This window comes from Euprymna scolopes, chromosome 9, assembly GCF_053919585.1.
Source record: "Euprymna scolopes isolate OS-2025 chromosome 9, ASM5391958v1, whole genome shotgun sequence".
In the NCBI taxonomy this organism is placed as follows: Eukaryota; Metazoa; Mollusca; class Cephalopoda; order Sepiida; family Sepiolidae; genus Euprymna; species Euprymna scolopes.
Window position 1 is genome coordinate 30301917 of NC_136490.1, and position 24463 is coordinate 30326379.

A 24463-nucleotide genomic window follows, 5' to 3' on the forward strand; every position below is an offset into this window, starting at 1 on the left:
TTTCAAACGTAATAGTGACTGACAGAAACCAAGGAACATTTTCTAAACTTGTTCATTGAAAACGATTTTCTCGAGATGCAGATATCTTGAACGATTTCTTCTGAATAATTTTATCATAAATGACCAGTTCTAGGTGACAGGTAGCCTTTCTTATCACTCTTGCAAAAATGTTATTGGCATATTCTGTGCCTCAGCCAGCCGGAGACAGTGGAGATGAAATGGGTAGGGGATAAAAAACAAAAATGTTAAAAAATACCCCCCCCCCCAAAAAAAAAAAAACCCACCGATAAAAAATGACTGAAAATTTAAGGTGAGAAAAAAGAAAAAAGTAAAAAAATAAATAAAAAGTACAGAAACAGAAATGAAATAAATCCAGATTTTTTTTTTTAAATGCGGTAAAGAAATGAAGGTACTTCTACAGAACAAGACCCATATCGTCATAAATGCTTCAGATTACAATTTTCCGGGATGGGAGGTATCATTTTAAATAAATATTTTTTCAACTATTTACCATTTATCAGGGCCAAGAGCCACTAGAAAATAAGGATTAATGAAAAGGAGCAATCGGCATCTGAAAGATGAGGGACATAAAGGGAGTACTCAAATTCATATGGAAAATTTTTAATTACTTATGCAGCAGTTTATGGTTTACACACAATAAAAATCAGTGTACAATTTGAAAGCCAAAAAAATGTAAAAAAAAGGCAGACGACATTAAGAATGCAATTAAGGTTTTAAAAAAATTAGTAAATTAATATCAATATTACTTTTACTTCCTTTTTTTTTCTAAGTTACCGCTTATCAAGTTAAGTCATTCGAAATTGTATTTTTAGAGTAGGCCACACTGAGGATTGAACCTACAACCTTTAGAATTACTTAAAACTCTTACCCCGGTCATGGCTTACGGAACGAGTGCATGCTATCTCATGAATAAGAATTCTGTTTTAAATTCCATGCAGATTCCCGAGTTCGACAAAATACACCTGAAGAAGATCAGAGGTTACACTGACCAAAACGTTGTGCGCATAACACTTAAGATGAAAGAAGTGGTCTGAATAATTCAAATAATCCAAATTATTAATCCTCATCTCAAAAATACAGAAACATAATATCTTTATTATTACTTTCAAAATTGTGATTCTATATTTGGAGATCAATATTTTTCATCTGAAAGTTATCAATCTTGAACACAGATATTTTTCGTCGTGAACATAGTTAAAGTTATCGAAAGTCTTGGAGTTGGATGAATTTTATCAATTCTTAATTTTCTAAACCGAATGAATTTATCATAACTTTTTTTTTTATGAATGTAATCTTTCTTGCGCAAAATAAAATATCACTTTCTTCAAATCATCAGTTTTACTTTTTCTCGACATCTCTATAAATGGCTTCGGTAGTCGTCAGCCCTATTTAAGAGTGAAAATCGATATATAAATATTTATATAAATACGCCACACAAAATAACTGAGAAACGAGGAAAAAATATTTATCAAAGCAACTGGGAATTGAAACCCAATCACAAAACTGAGTAACCAAGATTTTACCATTATGCTAATCTTCACAATATTATAAATTATCTTTTAAATCTGATCTCATAAACGGTCAGGTTTAAAGGGCAATTTATAACATATTGACAAAGAGATTGTTATGGGGTAAGCTGATATACCTATTTAAGGAATAATGGACTTACCGGCAGAGTATAAATACAACTACATTTAACACATTATTGGGAACGATTTGTGGCAGTTATGATCCTATTTCAAATCTCAACAATCAGTCTTGCAGAAACTGAATCATTTTAGTGGCAATTTATCTGGCAGATTGAAGCATCGGGTAGTTCTATAAGGTCCAACCTATCAAACCTTGCCTCCCATCTTTTGGGTGGAGTAAGTTTATTGCTTATTGCCTGAATTGCTCTGACCAGGCAATGTTGACATGCTACTCAGACAATTTTTGCTAAGCCAGACTCCTCCTCTTTTAGGAGTGTTCAATCTTCTGACTTTGTGTCACATTCTTCAGCAGTAATAAGTAAATACCAGCGATTCATGGTAGCTATGACCCCAGAATCATGACGTATACTTCTACAGCATACTCTTGCTAATACAGTTTTTATTATATCACTGGCGACGAGGGATTCGAAACTCACACCATTACAGCAGAGATGGTTATGCTGTGATTTAAAAACCAACATAATCCATTCTTTCTCTCTCCCATATAAAATATAATTATCAGCAGACAACTATTTCATATGCATGACAAGATTTGAAACTCCAACGGTCAGTGACATCCAAATGTGATCAGGAGTGAAGCACCTTACCCAATATAGCCCATATGTAATTTTGGTTATGTAAAATAAACTTATTTAATTCTGACTTTCGTTTCTTGCTTAGCAGAAGTTTTGCTGGTGTATACCGAGGAAAAGTCCCTTCTGATTAATACTTATGTAATTCCAATTTAATTTTAAAACTTCATATAAAAAAATTAGTATTTATTTTATAATGACTCTTTTTCTTTAAAAGATTAAATCGAATTCGATTTTATTCTTAATAACATGATGTGATGATCCACATGAAAAACTAATGTATCATAATCAAATATTGTGTAGGAAAAAACTATCAATGACAAAGAAACGATGAAGAAACTCACTTTGCTTCATATATTAAATTATAGACCATGTGATCTCAGGGATTTACAGGTAGGGCGATTGAATCAAAGAGAAAAGGGATAAAATCTGAATGGAAAACTGAAAATTAGATCGATCATGAAGGCTAACAATTCTGAGTAAGATAACCTCCAAGCTTGTTTAGGTGTCTCTTGTCAAATTCTGGAATCTTTCTGTCAGAAGTATGGAATTTTGAAACCTTTAATTAATAAAAGAATTAAATATATATATATCATAGTAATCTGTAGTAATAAGTAATGATTTATAGCGATAAATAGTAAGATTGTACATTTAAAAGTATGAATAGGTTTAAGGCTTCATATTAGAATTGTCTGCTAGAAAGTATTTTGTAAAATTCAGTAGTAAGGTGGAGGTTGAAGGTTCAATCCTCAGTGTAGGCGATACTCAAAATACAATTGAATAAATTACTTAGAAATTCTATCCAGTCATGACTGACAGAACAAAAGCAAGCTACCCCTGTGAATTAAATAAAGGGTCCCGTTCGAAATTCCCCGCAGATTCAGTGTTCAACAGAAATATTTTGTCAAGCTCTAAAACCTAACTGAAGGTTGGAGGTTACACTGATCGAAACATTGTGCGAATAACACTCAAGATGAGAACAGTATTCCAAATAATGAAAATTACCAATCCATATCTCAAAAATTTAGAAATATAATCTGAGAAGAATCTTGAATAATTTGATAAAAGGAAACATTTTTTTTTAATATTGCAATAAGCTGTGAATGTAAGGAGGAATTAGAAACGTTCAGTTGATTGCACTGAAATATCAAGAAGATTCTTGGAGTATTAAGGAAATCTGCATTTACACTTGTAAGAAGACCACAAGTCACAATGAGAACGAACGCTCAAATACTAATCATTAAAATAAATTTTATCTTTACAAAAAAAAAAAAAAAATTAAATAATCGAGGAGAGAAATTTTAACCAAAAATTGCAAAAGATAAATTTAAAAAAAAAAAAAACTAAATTAAAATTATAAAAACAAACAAACAAAATATAACAAGATAATAAAAAATTGAAGAAGGAATAAATAATAAAAATGAACAAAATTGATGAAGTAAGATACAAAATAAATTTTTAAAAAAGCCCAAAACATTGTCCAAAAAGTGTGCGCAGATTTGAGGTGGGATGTTGGAAGGAGGATGTGGGTTGAATGATATATAAAAAAAAAATAAAAAATAAAAAATGGTTAATTTTGAAAAGAAGCTTTATTTTATCTCATGGTTGTTATCTTAATAAGTGTCATCGTAAAACATGAATGATTAAGAGGAAAAAATTGAACAAGAAAACAAGATGGCGAGGGAGAGAAGTAGAAAAGGGATAGGAAATAGGGGTAATAAAGAGAGGATAATGAAAAAGGGAGTTCAGGGATGAGAAGAAAAAAAATGATGGATAATGAAAGAAAAAGGAAAATATTTGAAGAGAGAAAGTTGATTAAATTGGAAAATCCTGGGGAAATATGATGAGAGAGAAAATGGGGTGAAAGAGAATAAAAATAAAAAAGGAGGAAAGAAGAAAAGGGACAAGGACAGAAGGAAAGGCGTGATAAAAAGGAAAACAGAGAAGGGGAGAAGGAAAGAATGAAAAAGAGAAGGATGGAATGAGAGAGAAAGGAAGGAGATAAGGAAAATGAAAATAGAATGAAAGATTAATAAAGAGGGGGAGAATGGAAGATTAATAAAAAGGGGGAGGGGCAAAGATGAAGAGGGAGAGAGGCAAAGATGAAGAGGGAGAGAGGAGAAAAACGAACGGGGAGACAGGAGAAAAGCGAATGGAGAAACAGGGAAACGCGAAAAGGGAGACAGAGAAACGCGAAAAAGGGAGAGACAAAGATGAAAGACAAACAGGAGGAAAAAGAAAAGAAAAGAAAAAAAGAAGGTAAGAGAGAGGGAAAGAAGAAAAACAAGAGAGAAATAAGAGAACGATGGTGGCAATAAATGTAATTCTCAACAACAATAAAAAAGAACATGTTTATAAAAAGAACAAGACGCAATCATTAAATCCAGTAGTGATGAAAATGGTATTTTTAACATAACTATGATAAACCAAAAATTATTTTTTTTAATTTAAAAACTCTTTGGACAATCCCACCTATATTCTAAGCACATATTCAAGACAATTATCATATTACGCCAATTTTGATAATGATTGCCGATGTAGTTTTTAAAAAATTAAGATTTATTGGTTTCGTTGTTTTGTTTTGTGGCATATCAACTATTTTCAGGGGTCATTTAATGCCGAATCCAGTTTTTTTTTTTTTGTTTGTTTTTTTTTAAGTTTATATGCTTAAAGTTCTCTTTATCTTAAAATATTGATTCATAGTTTTTGGTTTGGTTGTTTTGTATAAGGAAAATTGATTTTTTTCTTTTTTTTTAATTTTTTTTTTACTTTGCACAACATGATTGAGTTTAGCAAAGGCAAAAAAACAAAACAAAAAAACAATAGCATCAATGTTTGTTGTGTTTTTGTTCAGGAATCCAGTATCTTCAGACAGCCTGATCGGGTAGCAAGTATTACCATTCCAGGCCAAAGTAGACCTGGGAGCAGTGGTAATTAAGGGGCAACTTCCCAAATGGAACCTCACTACTGAATATCTTTTAAGGTCATATTTAGAATCCTCAAATTTTTTTTTTTTGGAGGGGGGGGGATTAATTGCAACAGACTAAGATTAAATGTGACTGTTATACCATCATGTTCGGTTGAATATTTGTTTTACAAACTGACTTCCAAATTAACTTACCACTGGCCAAGTATTTATCTCTCTATTTTCACTGCCCTTTTTTGACCATGCAACTTTACCTATTCTACATCTACTAATCTCCAAGAACTTTCATTCATTCTTTAAAGTGACCATACCAATGAAGCCTCTTGTTCTTGGTCTTCCTATATTGTCCAGATTTAATCTTCCTCGGAGGTCATCAGAGCTAAGTCTGTCTTTAAAACTCACATTACACATCCATTTAATAATTTTCATAGCATTTCTTTTCATGCAACACATATCCTCAACTTTCAGTGGCCCGGTTTCATCACCATACATCATCATACTCTAGAGACATTTATCGTAGTCAAAAACAATAACACAATGCTGGTTAGTAATGGAAAAAGTTCCTTGATCTTACTACGTCCATTTTTAACTCTTGCAATCATACCAGTGAGGTGATGGCGACTGACAACCTTGACGTGTCAAGTTCAAATCCAGTTCATTCCATAGAAATATATTCATTCAAGGATGTTAGCAACCTTCATGTGGTCCTTTCCATAAGTATCTGATGTCTTTCTACAAAAGAATCAGAACTAGAAAAATATCAGGCGAAACACTAACCCAACAATAAAATCATTTGAATCAGATAAAATGAACGAATGATGCTCAGCACCAACCTCCTAAAATTCAACCTTCCCTCACTGTGGTATGGAGAGTGTTAATGTAATGATGTCAGTGATATTCCGCTAACAAAGCTCTGATGAAAATCCAGAAGGAATCAGCATCAGGATCTGTCATACTCTGGTCATCTCCGTATGTGGTAAGCAAATATGAATCAACCACAGAACAAATCAATGGAATGAAAGTGACAATATCGCTTTTGCACCATTTCTTTATGTGTTTTTGATAAAATCTTTTGACTTTATATGTAACCACTGAGCCTTGTTGTTCTGGGTGTCAGGGTAAACATCTGTAATTTTACAGGTTAATGAATAACTGCAAACAAGGAGGACTTTATGCCGGCTAAACAATCATTGAGAGATCTATGTAAAAGTTTTATTCTCATAACAAACAAAAATGCACCAGCCCCCATCACCGTGTTTCAATGGTATTATCAAGCTTACAAAACTTCTAAATAAGCTCAACAGCCTCACCAGCCAAATATACTTTCTCTACATCAGATAGACCGACAAAAAAAAAAATCTCTGGTCTGGTCGCATCTGAAAGCCTGTCCTTTTTAAATAAGGTGTAGGAGGGGGGGGTATTACAGCAAACAAGCTTTGAGTCTCAAATGCAATAGTCCAAATCAATCAAAAGAGAAAGTATCTGCTTTATGAACAAACTCCTAAAAGACGTGCAAATTCCATGGCAACAACATGGAAGGCAAAGCATGAATTGTGTTTGTTGAAACAGAACGGCAACATCTCAAACGCCAAACAATGCAGAAACAGATGTGATAAACAGAGTCTAATTTAGGAAGCTTTGAATCTGCTCGAATGAAAAGTGCTGTTATCGATGCAGAAGTGGTTAATACGATGGTGCTCAGTGGAAACAAATTACCTAATTCATCACATTTTCTGGGGAAAGCTTCTCCTCGATAAACGACAACATCATCTTGACTTCTGCAGTACTAATTGCTGTCTGAGTCACTAAAGATGCATGCAGCATGCATGTGCAGAAATAATTTATTGTGAAAAGCTGAAAATGACAAAGATTCAAAAACATTATTTAAATAAAATCTCTCATAGGAAAGAAAACTGATATGCTATCCCAAAATATTAGAAAAATCATAGGAACAGATCAAATTCAGTTGAATCAAAGTTGGATACTTCTCTAAGACCAGTGTCTGACCAACCTCATTGTGCAAGAATTAAACTATGTAACCATTTCAAATTTAATAATATATTAAGTTAATTAATATTAAACTAATTTATAATCGCTCTTTGAACAATGTACGTCAGTACCAGATGGGTGACCATTTTGAAATACTAGGCACTGTATGTATGAGAACATAAAAACCACTCAACATGAACTGTAAAATCTAACATTGCCATCTACTCTGACTGGGGTATACATCCAACTGAGGTTCACTTGTAAATTTAATATCCCTAGAAACTTCCTCCTTTAGAGAAAACTAGTTCAACGGTTAGTACTGCTTCAGTAGTAGTAATGTTATCTTAGTATGTCAATCGCAATTTCTATTAAGTTTCTACTGCTTTATCTAATATGTAAAAAAATAGTCGTTAAATGTCATGAACAAAAAATAGTTGTTAAATGTCATGAAAAAAAAAATAGTTGTTAAATGTCATGAAAAAAAAATAGTTGTTAAATGTCATGAAAAAAAAATAGTTGGTAAATGTCATGAAAAAGAAATAGTTGGTAAATGTCATGAAAAAAAAATAGTTGGTAAATGTCATGAAAAAAATAGTTGGTAAATGTCATGAAAAAAAATAGTTGGTAAATGTCATGAAAAAAAAATAGTTGGTAAATGTCATGAAAAAAATAGTTGGTAAATGTCATGAACAAAAAATAGTTGGTAAATGTCATGAACAAAAAATAGTTGGTAAATGTCATGAAAAAAAAATAGTTGGTAAATGTCATGAACAAAAAATAGTTGGTAAATGTCATGAACAAAAAATAGTTGGTAAATGTCATGAAAAAAAAATAGTTGGTAAATGTCATGAAAAAAAAATAGTTGGTAAATGTCATGAACAAAAAATAGTTGGTAAATGTCATGAAAAAAAAATAGTTGGTAAATGTCATGAAAAAAAAATAGTTGTTAAATGTCATGAAAAAAAATAGTTGTTAAATGTCATGAAAAAAAATAGTTGGTAAATGTCATGAAAAAAAATAGTTGGTAAATGTCATGAAAAAAAATAGTTGGTAAATGTCATGAAAAAAAAAATAGTTGGTAAATGTCATGAAAAAAAAAATAGTTGGTAAATGTCATGAAAAAAAAAATAGTTGGTAAATATCATGAAAAAAAAATAGTTGGTAAATGTCATGAAAAAAAAATAGTTGGTAAATGTCATGAAAAAAAAATAGTTGGTAAATGTCATGAAAAAAAAATAGTTGGTAAATGTCATGAAAAAAAAATAGTTGGTAAATGTCATGAAAAAAAAAATAGTTGGTAAATGTCATGAAAAAAAAATAGTTGGTAAATGTCATGAAAAAAATAGTTGGTAAATGTCATGAAAAAATAGTTGGTAAATGTCATGAAAAAAAATAGTTGGTAAATGTCATGAAAAAAAATAGTTGGTAAATGTCATGAAAAAAAATAGTTGGTAAATGTCATGAAAAAAAATAGTTGGTAAATGTCATGAAAAAAAATAGTTGGTAAATGTCATGAAAAAAAATAGTTGGTAAATGTCATGAAAAAAAATAGTTGGTAAATGTCATGAAAAAAAATAGTTGGTAAATGTCATGAAAAAAAATAGTTGTTAAATGTCATGAAAAAAAAAATAGTTGGTAAATGTCATGAAAAAAAATAGTTGGTAAATGTCATGAAAAAAATAGTTGGTAAATGTCATGAAAAAAAATAGTTGGTAAATGTCATGAAAAAAATAGTTGGTAAATGTCATGAAAAAAAATAGTTGGTAAATGTCATGAAAAAAAATAGTTGGTAAATGTCATGAAAAAAAATAGTTGGTAAATGTCATGAAAAAAAATAGTTGGTAAATGTCATGAAAAAAAATAGTTGGTAAATGTCATGAAAAAAAATAGTTGGTAAATGTCATGAAAAAAAATAGTTGTTAAATGTCATGAAAAAAAATAGTTGGTAAATGTCATGAAAAAAAATAGTTGGTAAATGTCATGAAAAAAATAGTTGGTAAATGTCATGAAAAAAAATAGTTGGTAAATGTCATGAAAAAAAATAGTTGGTAAATGTCATGAAAAAAAAATAGTTGGTAAATGTCATGAAAAAAAATAGTTGGTAAATGTCATGAAAAAAATAGTTGGTAAATGTCATGAAAAAAATAGTTGGTAAATGTCATGAAAAAAAATAGTAAATGTCATAAAATATAGTTAAATGTCATAAAATATAGTTGTTAAATGTCATAAAAAATAGTTGTTAAATGTCATAAAAAATAGTTGTTAAATGTCATAAAAAATAGTTGTTAAATGTCATAAAAAATAGTTGTTAAATGTCATAAAAAAGATGCTACTTAGTAATTTGCATACGAGAGTAAGTAACTACGACTAATTCATTTACATATTGGTTTTTATTTGCTAAAAATATTGAAAAATATGGTTTTAAGCAAAAATAATTTGCTTTGATACCAAATATATTTTTTAGCTACTGTTTTTGTGGATTATCAAAAATAAGTTTCATTTAATAAAAAATAATGTGTAATGTTTTTATGGTATTACATCTGTTGTATACTGGGGAAGGGTGCATAACAAGTGTATATATATGTGTCTATTTTCTATGACTCTTATTCACCATTCAAATAACATTTTCAATATATGGGCTGAAAAGCAAAATACTTGTTTATTCATAGCTGAACATTTTTCTAACTGCATTTCATTTCCTCTGATGATATAGGCCATTATTGAAAATCCATGGATTAAGAAAATTAACAATTTCTCTATATATTCCTTGTTTCATACAATAAATTCTTAACTAAAATATGTGTTTATATTTTGATTTACAGAAATTAACTTTAATCATTAAACACACACATAATATAACTACTTCATTTACTCACATAAAATTAATATACGAAAGTATAGATTTATGTGTAAACTTTAAGTATTTACTTCAAAGTGCTCAATACGTAGGTAGAGCTAGTTAGTAATTTATAAAATATATATGGCGATTAAGCTACACTGAATATTCGGCGTTTCATCCACTCTAGGATTCCTCAGGCTTATGCGCAAATTCTGTGGTTGTTTATCGTTTTTATACAAGATATAAAAACGATACACAACCACAGAATTCGTGCATAAGCCTCAGGAATCCTAGAGTGGATGAAACGCCGAATATTCAGTGTAGCTTAATCGCCATATATATATATATATATATATATATATATATATATTAGTGCTGAAAAATCGGAACTATTGGTGGTATCGGAATCGGAAAAATGTGTGCCTATTTTTTGATGCTAAAACGATTCCTTTATTTGCCTTTTTCTCATTTGATTTTGTCTGAAACAAAATCTTCCACTATTGATAGTAATAATAAATTAAATATTTATTAATTTTAAGCTACCAGTAAAGCTAAAAGCTATAGATCACCCAGAAATTAGGATTTTTTATTTCGAGAAAGTATATGCACATTTAACATGTTTTTTTTTTTACTGAAATCCTGACAAAATAATAACTTTATTGTTAAATATTTAGAGATTTATAAGCCATCGGAATCGGGAATTGTATCGGAATTAGGAAAAAATATTTTAATCGTCCCATATCTAATATATATATATATATGGGTGTATTTATATGTGTTGTCTATAACGAGTCTCTTTTAACTTATGAGTGTTAAACGTTCTAATATGCGATTCATCTCGTGTCGATGTACGTATAGACAGGGTGTAAACAAGAAACGGACATCGTTGTCGGTTGGCACACCAGCAAAAAACACATTTCTTCAATTTTCCTTCCATGCATCCTGAAATTAAAGGTGTTTTTCTCCTAAAGTGAAAACACTCAAGCGTTAATTATATTTTAATATAATCATTTATTCCTTGTTGGGTTCCTTTTCAGAGTTGGCCTGCTTTGTATAAGAATAGATCTTGCTAAGTTGCTCCTTTCTTACCTCCATGGGCGTCCTGCCCCCAAAATCCTGTCCGTCTGCTAATTCGTTGCGTATTAAACTGATCTCTCTCATAATTAAAACTTTATGTCTCTAAAGCTACCTTTTCCATTACTACATGTAGCCTAAAGACCCTTGCTGGGTTTTTGTCAAGTATCTTTGTTTATATTGTGATTAGCTTAAATTCCATCTATCAAATTAACATCAAGTTAAATTTTTTATCTGTGTTACTTATGAAAACTAACATTCCTTTCTATTAAAACATTTTCACATAATTTTATTGGTAAATATTAATAAGAATCATAATAATCGTCGACAAGCACATCTTTCAGCATTACCTGGCCAATATCTAACATATCCTGTTTATGTCTATTAATTTATAAAACATGTCTCCAGTTAAAAAATATTTTAAAATTCGCTTGCAACTGTAAAAAAAAAATTACTTTCTTAATAATGTGTTCTCTGCTTATTTCTTTTTTTTTTTTTTTTTTTGTCAACCAATCACATATTTCTATTTACATACAAACCGACAAACTCCAAAATTTGAAATAAAATATAGATAGTCATTTTAGTTTTTCTTTCTAAACCCTAATTCATAATTTATTAAATCTTTAAGTTGGGACAAATTCTTCCTCCTTGAATCTTGATCCGAAGACGTTAAAAAAAAGTTTGTGACATATTTTTGGGGTGTACACATAGGCAACCAACGTCCGAATTCCGGCTTCCTCATAAAGGCCGTAAAAAACAAAAATCTCACTGAAGGAAAAACTGTTGTTTGGATTCTGGTAAAGTTTTTATTTATTCTTTGAGTTTGTTGACCGAGAAGCACATATACGTAAAAAATTCACTAAACAAAACATCTCAAAACACAATACATTAAGAAATACTTTCTTTATGATCTAAGGGAGATAATTTATTAGCGAGTTGTCGCCCTTCAAAAAATAATAATCTTTTCTTTTTTCTTGTTAATTTATTTTTTAATAAATTTCTTTTTCATTAAATCTTTTTCTTTTGTTTTAATTTTATTACATGTGGGTGCTGGTAAATCCCTAGAACATACGAGCAAAGTTGATATTTATTTTTACTATGTTTCAACTGATGAGCTCTCCAGCCTTCTTCGGGTATATTACCCATTCATAACAAGAGTTTTTCCCCCATATATTTAAATAGAATTGCTGTTGATCATTTGTGTATTGAGTAGGCTGACAAATATAGCTTTAATTAGAAAACATCAGCATACACTCACAATCAAAAAATATTTGAATATGAGAAAGTAGAATATGGAGAGTAGTAACCTGGATTTACTCCTGGTCGCCTCCCCAGTCTCATGTGCCCCTACACCCTTATTTTGCTCTTTAGTTCTCATATTTCATGTATAATGTTTCTAACAGTTGCCTTCCTCTTTAGCTATTGTGAAATAAGAGAGGTGCTGCCTGGGAGGAAGTCCGTGATTGGAACTAATAATACCAAAAAGTGTTTGCACCTATTAAAACAATCTTTACTGCAATAAATGAAATACAATGGCTGGTCATGTCCATACAAACACTAACAACTGGTCCTTTTTTTTTTTTTTTTTACATAGGTATTATGACTTATCAAAGCGAAGAGGGCATTCGAGGATAAGAGTTAAAGAGTATACAGTAGACAATTGGACAATATAGTAATTGTTAGTAATGGTAAATTGGTAAATTTGTTAACTTATATGGAACGGCTCACCAAAAACTTGTTTACGCTAAACTTGAAGACAACCATATTGCAGACGGATGGAAAGCAGGAAAACGGAGGACAATTCCATAGGCGTGCAGTTCTAAGAAAGAACCTTTGTTCATGGAATCTACGTTTAGGTTTAGGCACAGATAAAGAGTGGGGAGAATTATTGATAGTGTTTTCTGCTAGATGGGTGTTTCTTGTGAAAGTTTGGCTAGGAGGATCATAGATTGGAGCTCAGTCGAGCACTTGCCATCAAAATAACAATAAAGCAGAGACAAAATCACAACATCTCTTCTGTGAGAAAGAGGTTGCAGGGAAGAGAAAAGGACATCCCCTACGAGGCTACAAAGTCTATTCTGAACTCTATCAAGGCAGAATAAGTCCTTTCTAGCAGCTCCTGCCCAGATGTGGCAACAGTACTCCATACTTGGACGTACCTGGCTCTTACATAGCTAGAGAATAGTCTCAGCAGTTAGATATTTACTGGATCGATAGATGGATCCCACCATTTTTCCAGAGACCTTGGCAACGGATCTAATGTATGTGTTTCATTTAAGATCAGGAGTAAAGGTCAAGCCCAGAAACTTGTCAAAACAGGAGGCCTCCCCAAGACGAGAGCCATTCATTTCAATTGATGCCAGATGGGGATAAGAGCGTTGATGATATAAAGATAAAAGCTTGGTTTTAGATGCATTAAAAGTAACAAGCCACCTCTTTCCCCATTGTACCACTTGCTCAAGATCAGAGGAGAGAGAATCAGAGAGAACTTGGTCGTTTACGGTCTTAGATGTGCTACCATAGATGGTAGTGTCATCAGCATAAATGTTTACGAATGATGTAAGGATGTGATTTGGAAGATCATTAATGTAGACTAGGAAGAGAGTTGAGCCTAGGATGGACCCCTGAAGGACTCCAGCATCAATACTGTGAGCTTCTGATTTTTCCCCATCAACCACTACTCTTATGAACCTATCAGAGAGAAATGATTTAATAATTGAGGAGACATTTCCAGCTATACCATAGCTGGAGATCTTGTGAAGTAAACCTTTGTGCCATATTCTATCAAAGGCCTTTGATATGTTAAGAGCAATTGCCCTAGAAAGGTAGCCTCCGTTGAGATTCGCTAATCCTTTGAGATATAACTGTAAGCACATCTGCTGTAGATCTCGCAGAACAGAAACCATATTGTGTGTCACTAAGAAGGTTATTTTTGCTGAGATGGTTGATTACTTCTCTATTTAACACAGATTCCAGCAACTTACTCATGATGCACAGGAGACTTATTGGCCTGTACTGAGAGGGAGATGAGGGATCACCTGAATTTTTAAATACAGGGCACACTGATAAAATTTTCTAGGGTGACGGGAAGCAATTCTCCTTAAGACAACATTTAAACAATTTTTTAAGTATGGGCTCTAGTTGTGGTTGAAGCTTTTTAAGTACTATAATTGGAATACCGTAAGCGCCGGTTGCTTTACTGGAATCCATGTTTTTGATTAGTTTGGTAACATCACGTACAGATATTTGTATATCACATAGCATGTTTTCTAATACAGGAAGATAATATTGGGGGTTTGTGGCCTTGGTCACAAAGGATAGAATTAGCTGCAAAGTTCTTGGCAAAGAGTTTGGCTTTGTCCGATGCTGACGAGATTTCCTTGTCCATTGATGATAGTTGGGATAGAGCACACGCTTCCGTTCAAGATTCTGTTTGCTATTTGCCAACTGGTCCTATGCTGAAAGACTAAATGCATTCCACCTGGTTGCTCTATCAATTTTCCTATGCAAATTCTGGTTAAAAGCAACTTTGGGTATTGACACAATTTAGTCAGAAACTTGGGTAAGTGGTTGGTTCTGTTGGTAATCAACGAACAAGAAATATTTATTGAAACGCACGATAATAAAATAATAATAAAACAATAATAAAAATGAAAAATTATCGCTTGTATTATTCGAATTACTTTTTTTCATCTTGCATGTTATTTTCACAACATTTTGGCCAATTGTAACCTTTGCCCTTTTTGGTAATGGATAAAGTACTTCGTAAATTCAGTTGTAGGTGACACTCTTTTGGAGGTTTAAGGTTCAATTAGTGGCTAGAAAGGGGAAGTCGGGCAGTCCGCTCTGTGCGGCACATGGCAGGGGACGGCATTTTGAGGGGGTAAAAATAAAAAAATATCTTTGGTTTTCTTTGATGACGACTGTATATATAAGTACTGTAATAAGATGAAAGTCTGGGACGAATAACAACAGATCCTTGATTGTAATTCCATGAAAAGAAATATTTTGAGGACTTCGTGAAATTTTGAAGGTTAATGAATTATCAACGATCAGCAGGGTGGGTGGGTGGGTAAATCTTACGACGGACCCGGGAGACAAAAATAGTTGCCACGCCACTAAGTTCAATTCTCAATGTTCAGAATACAATTACGTATTACTTAGGACTTCTACTCAGTCATGACTGATAAAATGAGACCATGTTAGCCCCATGACTTAAATGAAAGGCTCCATTCCCGAGTTTGACAGAAAGATTCCTGAGTTTGAAAAGATACATCTGAAGAAAAATGGATGTCACATTGGCCGAAACGTTGTGAAAATGCCACTCAAGATGAAAAAATATTTTGAATAATCTAAATAATACGAATTATCAATCCTCGTCTCAAAAATTCAGACACATTATATGATGTTCTCGTTAAAGAGGAAAGTCAAGTTGAGGAATTTAACTAATACTAAGTCTTGATTAAACTTTGAAATTTATTTTGTCTATTTGTCTCTTAGATTAAGTAGAATTAAAAAAAAAAAGAATTCTTAAATAGTGTTGTGTTTCTCTGCTTCCCTACGATTGGTCTATCAATTAGAGCCCGTGTTCCACTGAAAAAGATAGATCATAATACCAACTCACAATATGTCGGCATAGTTTTATTTCAAGAATAGTATGCTTTAGTGTTGTAGTCCCATAAAAGTCCGGAAGAAAAATAATTCATTAATTTAGTAATTAGTGGGGAAAACAGGAAAGCAAATACAAAAAATAAAGTGTGGGTATACGTCAGTCTGACTACTACGAATGTAAGACTCGATGTTAGCACACATACACAAGAGACATATTCTCCTGGTCATTATACTAAGTAGAAGAGTTAATTATTATCGGAAGGGAGGATCTAGTCTTTGCAACAGGGAAGTATATTTATCAGACATAGCAGGTGGATATTTTCAACATGAATTTTTTCTAAGAAGTATTTCTTGATAATTCTGTTGAGTCCAAATAATTTTCTCTCATTGATGGCACCAGATAAAAACTTACAAGTTGTATGTATTGTTGTTTAGCCAGGAGATATGATATCGCCATATAAACTGAGTTATGTTGTATCAGAGAGTTATCACACAGGTATATATTACAATTCATATTTAAGTAAAGTTATCATTTTTATTGCAGCTGTCTCAAATGGTTTTCACTAAAGTCTGCTTTTCTTGTCTACATGCTTGTTCTTCACAGCCTCTCTTCCTGGCTTGAAGCACGTCTGTTCACTTCCATGACCAACCTCAAACTCTCTCTAACCTTCCCAACCTCTTGACCTCAGTTTCGTTACATCATCATTCAAAAAGCACACGTATCTCAACGTGCGACCTTTCCACCTATGCTTGTCCAAGGTCATTTTGTTTATTTAAACTAGCTAATTTACGTAAACATCCTCAGCTAAAACTCATTGCTACACTTTATTCTATAAACAATACATAATTCCCAATATAAACTATTTTAACAATATCACTGGATAGATAGAAAGATAGATTGATAACAACTAATTTTACTTTTAACCAAGTTATTATCTAACACTTATAAAAGCAATTTAGTTTGGAATACTTTATCCCAGCTATCATCTTACACATGGAAAATATCTATCATAATTACAATTTTATCATGACGTTTTCAACTTTCATAATTTACAACCAAAAACATTGCTTTTGATTGTCACTCACATGCAAAGAATATAACCTTTGAAATCAAATCGTCTGGCAATACTCATTGCCCATAAAGTGTGTAGATCTTAACATCTTCTGATGATAGTATAATTTAATCAATCAATCTTGCACCAACAAAATTATCTCATAACATTTTCAGCCCAAAATCTACAATAGTGAAATTCGGCTTTCAGAAATTTCTCAAAATGGACTCCGAGAAAAACATGCTGTACACTCTACCCAATTCTATACAAATCATGTTTGGTTGTTTTATAGCATATCAACCCTTTTTCTGTTATTGAATGTCTAATCCAGTCATTTTGTGGAAAAAATTTCTTTTTTTCTTCAAAATCTTTATTCATCGCTATTTATTCATAGCGTTTCGTTTGGTTTTGTCAAGGAAAATTATTTTAGTTTGTGCCTTTTCAAAACAGAACCGATTTTTGCAATGGAAGAGGAAAAGAAAAAAATAAGGTAAACGTTAAATGCATTTTAGATCAAGACCCCTTCTTTTATCTTCCGGTAGTCTGCTAAATCGCAAGGACCAACTTCAGATAGTGCAACTTTTCTACAGCAAGCCGTTACATTTTAGTACGCATCATTTCATCCAATATATAAGAACCATCTTATTTTTTTTTAAAGCCTGAGGACTGTTAGTTGCATATATTGTCCAGCATATATTTTGCAAGGAGTCTATAAATAAAAGATTCTATTAAACCCGTAAATGATAATCCGACATGTATTACTACCAGATAAGTTATGTCAATAAATGGATCATACTCAGAACTTAGTCGGAATGCATAGAGTTTAGAGTTTGATGATCGAGGCAGACTAAAAAGAAAATTAAAAATTTGAGTAAAACAGACAGTGATCTTGATTGAAGGCAATTTGCTGAAGGATGCCTGAGGCAATTTAACGTTATGCAAATGATCACTAAAAATAGATAATTAAAAATTTCAAATTTGATTAAAAATCGAAAATTAAATGTAAATATTTTTATATTTTAAAGGAACTCGGTAAAAAAATATTCAAAATCATAACATTTTCTGTAAAAAAGAAGGAATAGATTTATTTTATATTTAACTAATTAAGTTCCAGAATATCTAAGTTTTTACTATTGAGTTGAAATTTTGTGTAATAACTAAAACTGAGTTAGAATACACAAAATTGAAAAGCAAAAATTATTTTAGAAAGCGAAATGTTGACTCTCTTATAAATAGTACACTGGATACATGTAATATATTTTCCAAATCAAGAGGCTATACATTCAAGATAAAATGTATAAATTATTTATATAATTTGTAAGGAGTAAAGAAGTTCACACAAGAGTTACATTGCACTCTTGGCAATAAGTTTGTGGTTTTTACAATTGCAAGATTCATTTATATAAGTTCATACATTATCGAATAAATAGAATTTTAGTAAATTTCACAATTTTTTTAGAAAGTTCGAACAACTCTCTGAGAGAAATTGATAAATATACATGAATTTTATCTTTTCTTCAGAGTAATCATGCAGTAAATAGTAATATGATATATTATCTTAGAAATTTTTTAAAGAAATTATTTGGTGTCCTATTTATAGGATATAATGGGTTAGGTTTGAAATTTCTGTAAAAAATCCGTATGCAAGAAAAAAGTGAGCAAGTACAAAAAACTAAAAAAAATGTTTCCGATAAAAGTGTGTACTATTTTTGAACTGAAATTAGAACTTTATCGAATTTAAAGAAAAAAAAATTGTCATTCTGTTTGATGTTCAGTATCTTGATAGTTCCTCTAATCACAAACACATTCTGCAATAAATATACATGTGACATGCCAAAATCCACTTATGCAAATAGTCCAACACATCTGTTTCAGGTTTCCAGAGATGACAACGGTTTCGGGTTTTTGATATCTGGTATCATTATCATCTTCTTTGATTCAGAACCTGAGAAATCAGTCAGTTGGCTAGAGTTCAATTCACACGGCACTGATCCTATGTTTAGATTCAAGATCATCTTTCTCTTCCTTCCGGTCTAAATCATATTTTGAATGAAAGAATTTGATCCTGGTAGACTATGATACAGATCGATTTAAAAAAAAAAATTTTTTAAAGTAAAGCAAAAGTTATCTTCCAATGTGATCACTATTACTTGAACAATATAATCGTCTCCAAAAGAAATCGTATTTCAACTAACATCGATCAGGCAAGAATTGTTAAAATTGAAATGCATAAGTACTGGCAAGTTAAATTCTAATTTAAAATAATGTCTATAAAATATTTGGAGAATATTTTTATTCATTCAGTTTTGATATTTAGGTTGCTATGGGCGTCTCAGACTATCAGGTGGGCAACGCCAGTAATCATTTATCATCTACTCATCATGCAGTCCAGTCAAAAAGGTTGATATCAGCCAGGTTACAGTGCCTGGGATATCCAAAGTTTATGGAGTAGATGCAAGAGATGGCACGTTGCATATGGTTGAACCACATGAGGTGCAAAGTGCTCAAAGCATCTATTATCTCACCAATACAAAGTTTGGGATGGAGCACAATTGATGAAACCTTTTCTTTTAATTTGCAGCCAGACATCCACTTGATCATGGCATAATTATTATGTCGAAGCGATTGAATATCAGGTGTGTTTGGAGTCCATATTCCACTATCATGAAAGAGGATGTAGTCAACACAGGCGAACAGATTTTGCCTGAATCTCAAGAGAAATGTGCTTACACTTTTGTCAACATAATCACAGTTGAAACTTACGAATTGAAAGTTAGCCAATCACAACTTACCTTTACATTGAAAAGTTTTAGAAGTGATTTACATTTTCTGTTAATAAACTAAAGTCACGAAAGCATTTTTTTTATACTCTTGTTCACCCAAAACAAGGCACACTATCACTTAGACATAAGTGACTGCTATTTGGGACCCCGTCTACAGGGAAATATGTAGAGAGATAAGCAAGATGTCTATTCACATTACATTTAAACTTTTGCATGTTAGTACAGTTAGTCAAGGAAGCAGGGAGACAATTCCAAAGTTTAGCAGTCTGAGGAAAGAAACTATTAGAGTAGAAGGCTTTCCGTCATCTAGAGATCTCAACAGTAAAGGGGTGGGATCGTGCTGTTAGACGGGTTTGTCGGGAGTATATATCTCATTTGTTTATTCTCTAAAGTTTTCATGACTATTTTAAGGATTTAATTGTATTCATAATTTTGTTGTCATGTTCCATTAAACTTTTTTGTTCTATTAATTAGGAACCACTCTTTATCAAGACCCAACACCACTCGAGGATTAAGGTTAACCAAGAGTCAGATGGACAGTGAGACAACATCGTAGGGACAGTTAAAGATGGTTGTGACTGAACCGAATTGTTATTTAAGAAGGCAGTTCTACAAGAATTTGTTCATATTTTTGAAAATGGCCATGTTGTAATCAACTGGGAAGCAGCATCGATATATTTCACAGATGGATAGTTTTAGAAAATAAACTTTGCTCATGGAAGTTTAGTTTAGTTCTAGGTAGAGAGAGAGAGAGAGAGAGAGAGAGAGAGAGAGAGAGAGAGAGAGAGAGAAAGGGAACTTATTGACTTGCACTAGGATTTGTTATACCATGAACACTTAGGAAATAGCACAAAAGTATTACTTGAGGAACATACACAATGATTTTGCAAGTTGTATTGGACGCCAGTTAACACGCAACCAAGAAATACCTACATAGACATTTTCAGTCTTGCTAAAAGAGAGCAGAGTTCAATTAATGAAATGAAGGCATTATCAGTTGAATGATGAAGAATATTATGAGAGGATTGAAACTAATGGATAACACTAAATTTGTTTACTGATGAGGATATGGGTAACATTTGTAAACATTCAATATGAAAACAGCAGAATCGATGAAGTAAAAAGGCAACACATATTTTCATAAAAATGGAAAATCAGGTGTAATATTTTATTGTTCGTACAAACCAAATGATTCTAATGTTGGCAATGGTTTCCCTGATATTTTTCAGATTAAAATTATTTCGAGAAAGACATCGAGTAATTACAGTCAACAACATTCTGATGGAACTATTTCTGTTAAACAAATTGATTTCGAAGTTGGCACACTGAATTATGTAAAGTGTAATTTTTATAAGTTTACATAAAAAAAAATGTTATTTAAAAACTTTTAATTAATTGGAATATTATTTATTCATTTATTCTTTTAAACGTTGTGAAACAGCAACTAAAAGATGAGGATAAAAGTCTGCAATAAATAAATGAACAAATATTAAAAAAAAAAAACTTATTCAGTCGCATCTCTTATCAAAGACAAGTCCAATGAATGTTACATACCTGTAGACGCAGTTGAGCCATGTCTCGCATAAGTTGGTTACGGCGACTTTCTGCGTTCACCTAAAAGGAAAGAAAAAGAAGTTTATGAAAAGCGCAAAATTCTTCAAAACAAAACGGGATAGTTTTGCACACACATAAAAATAGGATGGAGAAAATGAATTTCCCCATTTGGCATAACTTTTACCTTCATTATGAAAATCAAAATATAATGATAGTAAATTTTAAGATGCATAAAATAAAATAAAATCAAAGTATCTTGCTTTTTTTTTTTTACTTGAGTCTCATCAATTATCAAGGCCAAGAGTCCACTCAAGGATAAAGGTTAGATGTTAGATAGATGGTGAGACAAAATCAATCACAATGGAACTTAGGTAGGCCTAGATTATCTAAACGGGAGACTCAATAGAAATATATGCACAATAGATTCGAAGAAAACCATGTTATAGTCAGTCGGAAAGCAGACACAGGATTTCATTCCATAGGCAAACAGTTCTAGGAAACAAACTCTCCTCATAGAATGTTCGTTTTGTTGGGGGGGACACAGATATAAAAGGCAAATCATTGGCAGTTGTTTCAGCTACGTGAGTGTTTGTTGCTGGGAAGTAACATAGACTGGAGCTCAGTCGAGCACCCACCATAAACGTATCGATAAAGCAAAGCTATACTTACAACGTCTCTTCTGTGAGAAAAAAAAAGAGTAGAGAGACGAAATAGTCGTCGCCCACTAAATTTCAAAGATGGTTCTGTACCTTGTCAAGGCAGGAAAGGATGCTCTTGGAGGTTCTACAGCAGATGTGACAACAGTACTAAATTTAAGAATGCATTTGACTCTTGTACAGGTAAAAGATTGCATCAGGAGTGAGATACTTTCTGGAGCGGCAGAACGATTCCAACATTTTTCTTAATGTATTAATCTGTCAAATGACTATGGATCAAATTCAATGCAAATCTGAAATATTTCAATCTTTAAATTTTTCCCTAAAAAACTTAAATTCGGGAATTGATGTCTAATACCCATGTTAAAATTTCACACAAAAATAAGGTATCTGACTTGTCACCGATTTTTTACCCTCTTTTGACCTTATTTGCATTAAATTAAAATAAATATAGCCAATATTAACACCTCTTATACCTTGTATCTGTATTCCAAAATTCATTATGATCAATTAATTTAAAAGTGAATCCTGTGCATAAAATATTTAAGCAGTTATGACTGCCATTTTAGTTTAAACTTTTAGATGGAATAAATAATAATGTTGATGTCATCGAGATATAAGAATATAATCTGTAATCACATTAAAGTTAAAATAATAATTATTTTCTTTACATTTTTAGCTATGTATTTAAAATTATCTCCATTCTAATAAGTTTCTTTGCTGAAATAATTGTTTTTGAAAAGCAACTGAAGTAAATTACATTTTTCAAGTGTGAACTACCCTGGGTGTCTGGCGTCGCCCGGGTGTTTGGAGGTGTGTGTTAAGAAAAAAAAAAGTGGTAGTAGGCAGGCAGGCTTGAACCGGTACTGTGAAGGAGGAAAAGAATGTGGAGAAAAAAAAAACAGAAAAACGTGAGGTCTTTGCCGTTGCGTCCATTGTCAAACCGGAAGTGGCAAAGGTTTAAATTAAGGCTAGTCAATCGAAAAGCAGGAATGACTTTCGAAAATATCAGCGAAAAAAGCGACCCCTTCCTGTAGAAAAATGCTCAGTTGAGTGTGAAGGAATTAATGTTTTTAACCAATTTTTCGATATTTGTCGTCCGAAGGGTCGAACTTCAAAACAGTACCAATTTCATGAAAATCGTCACCTCTGTCGAAAGTTTTAGGCAAACATACAAACATACATACATCTAAACAGACAGGTGAGATTTATATTATAGATAACGTGCTGCAAGGAGAAAAAGGAAGAAACCATTAATCAAAATCAAATATTGATTTGTCAGATGTATTACTATTTAGGTATAACTTGAAAAATAATATATAGAGAGAGATTATACATAAAAAAACAGTATATAGATTACAAAAAACAAAAAAAAAGAACAAGGAAATCAATAATAGTGGACAAAGTGGCTAAACCAGTAAGTGATTATAAATTTCGTTTGTTTTCTACCAACAAACTATCAGTCAATCAGTACATGTATTGATGAGATTTGAATCGATCTGAAATTGATGAACTGAAAAAAATCTTTTAACAGCAACAAATGACTGTAAACAGGTTTAATAAAAACACAACGCATCATCCTTTTCCTCTAACTCTTTTTCTTTCGTTGTTGTCGTTCATGTCTGCTATCAAAATGTATCCAAAAATTAACTTTAATGAAAGTCAAGGACCAAAGAAGGGAGAGATAGAGAGAGAATCACCGATCGTTATTTTCCGGGATCGTAAAGAGACTACAGATGTTTGCTAGGCTTGCTTCGGATAACCACAAAGATCAATAATTAATTTGCGAATGACTATGACATAATGAGAAAATAACAGCAGACATCAAAGCAAGGTTAAGTACTTTAATTCCTGGCATTTAACCAGCCAAAGACCAGTTTCAATAGTCACTTTATTCTCGTTGAAATCATTTTAAAATATCCCAGTTTTGCCTGCTCGGCATTGCTCAGAATGCAGTAAAAACTAAAAATTGCTTGGAATGAAATGATAAACATTGCTTGCTTATCTATATAATTATGTTTAGGCAATTTTCTGTTTGTACGTATGTTATCGCCCTTCACCTTTTATAAAAGATTGCTGAAGATAGGATGCAGAAAAAAAAATAATTGTTGAAATTTCATTTAATTTCACTGTTGTGTCAAACTCTTAGCCTCCGGACTAATATCACATGTGAATACGTAGAGACCAACACGTTGTAGACTCCGCCACAAGAAACAACAAAAAGGGAAAACTCAACTCACTTTTTCATTCATTTCTGGATACTATCTCGAATAAAACTAAAAATTGGTCTGTGCACACAGCCCGTGTTTTTTATATCTTTTTCCTTACCATAATGTTATCTCGCAATCTCGCACACAGCTCGGTCATTTGTATACAGCTGTCTTAAGTGTGTCCGTGGGGTCTGTGTTCCCATCGGACGTTCATAAAAAAGAGAAATCTGTCCCAAATTCCTTTTAAGCACAGCAGGCATATGCAATTGATGAAGGATACATATTTATATTTAAAGAGGGTTCTGCAGTGAAAGACCACTTAGAACGGCACATAGAAATTTGGTACACAGTGAATCACAGAGAGTCGGGACAAGTTCCATTGACCTCTCTGGAGAATTTTATACCTATGATTTAAATTTCATTAAACTATAATATGTTGTAAGTTTTAAGAGAGATGCAGCCTCCAT

General features: G+C 32.1%; 1 protein-coding gene across 1 annotated transcript in view; it reads right to left on the bottom strand.

Annotated features, from left to right (window-relative positions):
• LOC145284477 (uncharacterized) overlaps window positions 1-24463 on the bottom strand; it is a 537192-nt gene that overhangs the window by 171611 nt on the left and 341118 nt on the right. The window contains exon 2 of the mRNA XM_080133338.1: window positions 21131-21190. Coding sequence (XP_079989464.1) covers window positions 21131-21190 — 60 coding nt within the window. The remainder of the gene's footprint in view (window positions 1-21130; window positions 21191-24463) is intronic.